The sequence below is a fragment of the Ursus maritimus genome (genome assembly GCF_017311325.1).
Source record: "Ursus maritimus isolate PB19 chromosome Y unlocalized genomic scaffold, ASM1731132v1 scaffold_Y5, whole genome shotgun sequence".
Taxonomy (NCBI): Eukaryota; Metazoa; Chordata; class Mammalia; order Carnivora; family Ursidae; genus Ursus; species Ursus maritimus.
Window position 1 is genome coordinate 62,426 of NW_024423338.1, and position 8,519 is coordinate 70,944.

The 8,519-nt window shown below is 38.0% G+C and overlaps 1 protein-coding gene across 1 annotated transcript in view; it reads right to left on the reverse strand.

Moving 5' to 3' along the window:
- LOC103656602 (RNA-binding motif protein, X chromosome-like) overlaps positions 1-8,193 on the reverse strand; it is a 16,576-nt gene extending 8,383 nt beyond the window's left edge. The window contains exons 1-2 of the mRNA XM_008684014.2: positions 8,085-8,193; positions 7,484-7,590 (exon numbers count right to left, since the gene is read on the reverse strand). Coding sequence (XP_008682236.1) covers positions 7,484-7,590; positions 8,085-8,193 — 216 coding nt within the window. The remainder of the gene's footprint in view (positions 1-7,483; positions 7,591-8,084) is intronic.
- Positions 8,194-8,519: the final 326 nt, after the last annotated feature.

Sequence of the window (8,519 nt, forward strand, 5' to 3'; positions counted from 1 at the left end):
CATTAGACACCCAAAGGACAGAGACGCGCCCGCCCTGGAAGTGAGGGCTGGGACGCCGGGTGTGGGGCGCACATCCGGGGACGCTGCAGGGTTGAGCAGCACCAACAGAAACAGAGTTAAAGTGGCCAGAACATTAGTAGAGAACGGGCCGCAATCCTTCTGTTCCGTGACAGAGGCTGAAATTTGGCCGCTGCTGCTCTGACTCTCAGAAGAGGCACAGCAAACCGCCAGGGAAAGCCGCCAGAGAACAAAAGCCTGGAAATACCGGCTCAGAGAGTGCCCATCCCCATCCTCCCTCGCAGGGGACACGGAGACTCTACCCAAACAGGGTTGCCTGAGTATTGGCGCGGCAGGCCCCTCCCCCAGAACACAGAAGGCAGGCTGAAAAATCAAGAAGCCCACAACCCGGGCGCCTGGGTGGCGCAGTCATTGAGCGGCCTGCCTTCGGCTTAGGGCGTGATCCCAGCGTCCCGGAAAGGAGCCCCTCATCGGCCTCTCCCCCTGGAACCCTGCTTCTCCTCTCCCACTCCCCTGCTTCTGTTCCCTCTCTCGCTGGTTGGCTGCCACATAAATAAATAAATAAAATCTTTAAAGAAGAAGCCCACATCCCTAACATCCCTATAAAACAAGGGGCACGGCCTGGGACCCAGTCAATAATTTGGGCTCTGGAAACCCCGCAACCTCTCTTCATCAGAATGACAAGAAGGAGAAGCCCCCCCCAGCAAAGAAAAGACAGTGATTCTGTGGCCTCTGCCACAGAAATAATGGATATGGATGTAACCAAATTATCAGAAATGGAATTCAGAGTAACGATGGTCAAAATGATGAGTAGAATTGAAAAAACTATTAACGAAAAGGTTACTGAGAATATAGAATCCCTAAGGACAGAAATGAGAGCGAATCTGACAGAAATTAAAAATTCTATGAGCCAAATGCAGGCAAAACTAGAGGCTCTGACGGCCAGGGTCGCAGAAGCAGAGGAACGGGTTAGTGAATTGGAGGATGGGTTAATAGAGGAAAAAATGAAAATAGAAGATGGTCTTAAAAAAATCCACGCCCACGAATGTAGGTTACGGGAGATTACTGACTCAATGAAACGATCCAATGTTAGAATCATCGGCATCCCCGAGGGGGTGGAGAAAAACAGAGGTCTAGAAGAGATATTTGAACAAATTGTAGCTGAAAACTTCCCTAATCTAGCAAGGGAAACAAACATTCGTGTCCAAGAGGCAGAGAGGACCCCTCCCAAGCTCAACCACGACAAACCTACGCCACGTCACGTCATAGTGCAATTCGCAAATATTAGATGCAAGGATACAGTATTGAAAGCGGCCAGGGCAAAGAAATTTCTCACGTACCAAGGCAAAAGCATCAGAATTACGTCAGACCTGTCTACACAGACCTGGAATGAGAGAAAGGGTTGGGGGAGCATATTTAAAGCTCTTTCAGAGAAAAACATGCAGCCAAGGATCCTTTATCCAGCAAGGCTGTCATTCAGAATTGATGGAGAAATAAAGACATTTCAGAATCGCCAGTCACTAACCAATTTTGTAACCACGAAACCAGCCCTACAGGAGATATTACGGGGGGTTCTATAAAAGTAAAAAGGCCCCAAGAGTGATACAGAACAGAAAGTCACAGCCAATACAAACAAAGACTTTACTGGCAACATGGCAACATTAAAATCATATCTCTCAGTAATCAGTCTTAATGTAAATGGTTTGAACCATCCCATAAAACGCCACAGGGTTGCAGATTGGATAAAAAGAAATGACCCATCCATTTGCTGTCTACAAGAGACTCATTTCGAACCCAAAGATGCATTCAGACTGAGAGTAAGGGGATGGAGTACCATCTTTCACGCAAATGGACCTCAAAAGAAAGCTGGGGTAGCAATTCTCATATCAGATAAATTGGATTTTAAACTACAGACTATAGTTAGAGATGCAGAAGGGCACTATATTATTCTTAAGGGAAGTATTCAACAAGTGGATATGACAATTATAAATATATATGCCCCCAACAGGGGAGCAGCAAGATACACAAGCCAACTCTTAACCAGAATAAAGAGACATATAAATAAAAATACATTAATAGTAGGGGACCTCAACACTCCACTCTCAGAAATAGACAGAACACCCTGGCAAAAACTAAGCAAAGAATCAAAGGCTTTGAATGCCATACTCGACGAGTTGGACCTCATAGATATATATAGAACACTACACCCCAGAACCAAAGAATACTCATTCTATTCTAATGCCCATGGAACATTCTCAAGAATAGACCATGTTCTGGGACACAAAACAGGTCTCAACCGATACCAAAAGATTGAAATTATCCCCTGCATATTCTCAGACCACAACGCTCTGAAATTGGAACTCAACCACAAGGAAAAATTTGGAAGAAACTCAAACACTTGGAGACTAAGAACCATCCTGCTCAGGAATGACTCGATAAACCAGGAAATCAAAAATCAAATTAAACAATTTATGGAGACCAATGAGAATGAAAATACAACAGTCCAAAACCTATGGGATACTGCAAAGGCAGTCCTAAGGGGGAAATACATAGCCATCCAAGCCTCACTCAAAAGAATAGAAAAATCTAAAATGCAGTTTTTATATTCTCACCTCAAGAAGCTGGAACAGCAACAGAGGGACAGGCCTAATCCACGCACGAGGAAGCAGTTGACCAAAATTAGAGCTGAAATCAATCAAGCAGAAACCAGAAGTACAGTAGAGCAGATCAACAGGACTAGAAGCTGGTTCTTTGAGAGAATCAATAAAATTGACAGACCACTGGCAAGACTTATCCAAAAGAAAAGAGAAAGGACCCAGATTATTAAAATTATGAATGAAAAAGGAGAGGTCACGACGAACACCATTGAAATTGGAAGGATTATTAGAAATTTTTATCAACAGCTATATGCCAATAAACTAAGCAATCTGGAAGAGATGGAATCCTTCCTGGAAACCTATAAACTACCAAGATTGAAACCGGAAGAAATTGATTCCTTAAACAGGCCAATTAATTATGAAGAAATTGAGTCAGTGATAAACAACCTTCCAAATAACAAAACTCCAGGCCCGGACGGTTTTCCTGGGGAATTCTACCAAACATTCAAAGAAGAAATAATACCTATTCTCCTAAAGCTATTTCAAAAAATAGAAACAGAAGGAAAGCTACCAAACTCATTCTATGAGGCCAATATTACCTTGATCCCCAAACCAGGCAAAGACCCCCTCAAAAAGGAGAATTACAGACCGATTTCCCTAATGAATATGGACGCCAAAATCCTCAACAAGATACTTGCTAATAGAATCCAACAGTACATTAAAAGGATTATCCATCACGATCAAGTGGGATTCATACCTGGGATGCAAGCGTGGTTCAATATTCGCAAATCAATCAGCGTGATACATCATATCAACAAGAAAAGACTCAGGAACCATATGATCCTCTCAATCGATGCCGAAAAAGCATTTGACAAAATACAGCATCCTTTCCTGATTAAAACCCTTCAGAGTGTAGGAATAGAAGGTACATTTCTCAATCTCATAAAAGCCATCTATGAAAAGCCTACTGCAAATATTATTCTCAATGGGGAAAAGCTGGAAGCCTTTCCCTTAAGATCAGGAACTCGACAAGGATGCCCACTCTCGCCACTATTATTCAACATAGTACTAGAAGTCCTTGCAACAGCAATCAGACGACAAAAAGGGATCAAAGGTATTCAAATTGGCAAAGAAGAAGTCAAAATGTCTCTCTTTGCAGATGACATGATACTCTATATGGAAAACCCAAAAGAAGCCACTCCCAAACTATTAGAAGTTATAGAGCAATTCAGTAACGTGGCGGGATACAAAATCAATGCTCAGAAATCAGTTGCATTTCTATACACGAATAACGAGACCGAAGAAAGAGAAATTAGGGAATCCATCCCATTTACAATAGCACCAAAAACCATACGTTACCTTGGAATTAACTTAACCAGAGACGTAAAGGACCTATATTCTAGAAACTATAAATCACTCTTGAAAGACATTGAGGAAGACATAAAAAGATGGAAAGATATTCCATGCTCATGGATTGGAAGAATTAACATAGTTAAAATGTCCATGCTACCCAGAGCAATCTACACTTTCAATGCTATCCCGATCAAAATACCGAGGACATTTTTCAAAGAACTGGAACAAATAGTCCTTAAATTTGTATGGAAACAGAAAAGGCCCCGAATCTCCAAGGAACTGTTGAAAAGGAAAAACAAAGCTGGGGGCATCACAATGCCGGATTTCGAGCTGTACTACAAAGCTGTGATCACAAAGACAGCATGGTACTGGCACAAAAACAGACACATAGACCAATGGAACAGAATAGAGAGCCCAGAAATGGACCCTCGGCTCTTTGGGCAACTAATATTTGATAAAGCAGGAAAAAACATCCGGTGGGAAAAAGACAGTCTCTTCAATAAATGGTGCTGGGAAAATTGGACAGCTACATGCAAAAGAATGAAACTTGACCACTCTCTCACACCATACACAAAAATAAACTCCAAATGGATGAAAGACCTCGATGTGAGACAGGAATCCATCAAAATTCTAGAGGAGAACATAGGCAGCAACCTCTACGACATCGGCCAAAGCAACCTTTTTCATGACACATCCCCAAAGGCAAGAGAAACAAAAGATAAAATGAATTTATGGGACTTCATCAAGATTAAAAGTTTCTGCACAGCCAAGGAAACAGTCAGAAAAACTAAGAGGCAGCCCACGGAATGGGAGAATATATTTGCAAATGACACTACAGATAAAGGACTGGTATCCAAGATCTACAAAGAACTTCTCAAACTCAATACACGAGAAACAAATAAACAAATCAAAAAATGGGCAGAAGATATGAACAGACACTTTTCCAATGAAGACATACAAATGGCTAACAGACACATGAAAAAATGTTCAAAATCATTAGCCATCAAGGAAATTCAAATCAAAACCACACTGAGATACCACCTTACGCCAGTTAGAATGGCAAAAATAGACAAGGCAAGAAACAACAATTGTTGGAGAGGATGTGGAGAAAGGGGATCCCTCCTACATTGTTGGTGGGAATGCAAGTTGGTACAGCCACTCTGGAAAACAGTGTGGAGGTCCCTTAAAAAGTTAAAAATTGAGCTACCCTATGATCCAGCCATTGCACTACTGGGTGTTTACCCCAAAGATACAGACGTAGTGAAGAGAAGGGCCATATGCACCCCAATGTTCATAGCAGCAATGTCCACAATAGCTAAATCATGGAAGGAGCCGAGATGCCCTTCAACAGATGACTGGATTAAGAAGTTGTGGTCCATATATACGATGGAATATTACTCAGCTATCAGAAAGAACGAGTTCTCAACATTCTACAACATGTGGACGGCACTGGAGGAGATAATGCTAAGTGAAATAAGTCAAGCAGTGAAAGACAACTATCATATGATTTCTCTCATCTATGGAACATAAGAACTAGGATGATCGGTAGGGGAAGAAAGGGATAAAGAAAGGGGGGTAATCAGAAGGGGGAATGAAACATGAGAGACTATGGACTATGAGAAAAAAACTGAGGTCTTCAGAGGGGAGGCGGGTGGGGGAATGGGATAGACCGGTGATGGGTAGTAAGGAGGGCACGTATTGCATGGTGCACTGGGTGTTATACGCAACTAATGAATCATCGAGCCTTACATCGGAAACCGGGGATGTACTGTATGGTGACTAACATAATAAAATAAAAAATCATTAAAAAAAAAAAAAAAAATAAATAGCCACAAGTAGCGGTTCCCAAACCAGGGACTCATTTACTGTTCCTGGGTCCAAAATATTTTCTGTAAAATTATGCATGGCTATTTCCTTTTTAAAATGCAAGGTTCAGCTAATATCCCTTTATCTTCATGGATAAAAACACTGTCCACTACAAGTTCTAACTAAATTACTAACTTAACTTCTTATAAAGTTCTTATGCATATGAAACTAATCATATGTACTTTCATTTATACAGTTCTTATCTTTCACCCTCAAATACAAGAAAGCAGGTAGTTTGATTTACAACCATTACTCAGTTGCTTTATCAAAGGCTAACACATAAGTACTCAATAATGTGTCTGCTGAATGAAAGAATTTAGGAATAAAGTCTATACAAACTCATGTCCTTGTCCTTGAAAATCAGAACACAAAAGAATCATCAATTGTTTTAAATAAGTCTAATTTACCTGTGTGTACAACACCAAATCCTTAGTCAAATCCAACTTCTATATACTAACAGTCATAATATATAAAAGCAAAGTAAAAAGGTCAGTATGTAGTGAGAGTCTGCTTTGTACCAGAAACCAATCTACAGAGGAAAAAAGAAAACTAACATATGTATTCCACATTATGTGAACTTAAAAAGTCCTGCAAATAATTTTAAAATGAACTTAATTAACATAATAAAATGATTGAAAAGTTAAAAAACAAACTTGATTTATAATATAATGAGTATAAAAAGATACTACATACAATATAAAGTAAAGAGATAAAATTTGGGGGTAAGTACGCAACTTGAGTTTTTGAAACTGAAAATGCTATTTATGAGGCCACACAAGTCTTGACCAGGCTAAAAAATATTGAGGAGAGATTAAAGAATAATAAAGCCATAAAACAGATCAGGAGAATCTAAGAAACAAAGAAGCCCAAAATTCTAGAATGTTGTAACCTGGAGTGTGATAAAGTATTCAGTATTTTAACAGAATCACTGAAAAACTTAAAAGTATATAGGAGACATACAATTACTGGATTTTAAAATCCAGAAAGAAAAAAACTACCTTCTTTATTCATAAGGACATTAAAGACTGTATCAAAATAAACCCCCAACCACTACAGTAAAATAATCTATTATCAATTTTACAAAAATTACTGATTACAGAATAAAAACTTACTAAGGAGAGAAGGGTAAAGTTAGGTGCAGGTGACCAGATAATTACTTTGACCACCACTTCAACAGTTAACTCATTATTATTTTTTGTCCTCAAGAATTGAATGCCTATATGAATGTAAAGTTTCTGCTCAAGCATTAACTTTGTCAAGAATTGTTTTCCCCAAATAACAGGAATTAATCTTTCGTATTTGTCTTCCTAAGCTTCTATGCTACAGAAACACTTCAATGAATTTCAACAGCTTTTTATAAACACTATCTTACTTCTGTTGTATTATTTTTATGCAGATTTTTTAAAAAAACATTTTAAACTGGAATATTAGCATAGAAATACATTAACATATACTGCTAAAGTTAACGTTCATTTCACTCCTTCCAACAACACTTTCCAGTATTTATGTGACAAAAAGAAGAGTGATGAAGAGTCACAAGAATTTTGGCATACACATTAGGCTACCTCAAAAAATTAGAAAAGCAAAAACAATCTAAAAATACTATTCGATGAAGAACAGAGCTAAAAAATTTTAAGAGACTCTTTTACCTTCCCATTCATATCTTTGGCAGCATCTTTAGCATCAGCAGGGCTCTCAAATGTAATAAAAGCAAAGCCTCTGGATTTGTTTGTTTCCCGATCCTTCATCAAAAGAACTGTAGTGCATGTAAAATTTTTAAGTTGATGTTACATAAATGTGAATTTTCTTAATATTTTGAAAATTATCAATGTACCTTTTCATCAAAGTTCTTTTTAATTAATTAAACTAAGTTCTTTTTAACTTATGTTATGGATATAACAATAAAAAAATTGTTGCAGGTTAAAAACTACATTTTATATCATTTTGGTTGATAAAAGTTAACAGTGAAGAACTCTACAGTTAGCCTATATTCTCTATTTCAAAGTCTTACCTCCACAGTATACATATTTTATTTATTTGCTGTTCCTTTTTTTCCTTCTCAATAGTAAGAGACTTGTAGATGGACCCTTTCATTCATTGCTATTAGTGCTTTCCCAATATGAAACACAAATATTAAGAAAAAGTGCTCAAATAATTTTCAAAAATAGAATTTTAGCTTAGCTGTTCATTTATATATATTTAGTATAATTTGCTTTGAACATTAACATAGATGTTGGTTTTAAGAGTTACCTTCTACTATACGACCATATTTCCCAAATCCTGCTTCAAGAGTCTTTTCATTAGTCTCGATACTGAGGCCTCCTATAAACAGCTTCCCAGGTCTATCTGCTTCCACCATTTTGCTGTTAGCTGGTTAAAAAAATATACACATTACAAAAATAAATTATAAGCCAAAAAAATCTAATTTTAACACACAGCGTAGGTAAAATTTAAGCTGTTTTTTTTCTTACTTAAAAGTGAAACATGCGGTGTGTCTGATTGTCTCAGTAGAGCATGCTACTCCACCCTGGGTGTAGAGATTACTTAAAAATAGTGTGGAGTATTTTTTAAAAGACTTTCTTACTCTTCTGTCTTATTTATTTATTTATTTGTTTATTTATTTATTTATGAGAGGGAGCAGAAAGGGTAAACTGCAGAGAAGCAGATTTATTTAATTTTTTAGGG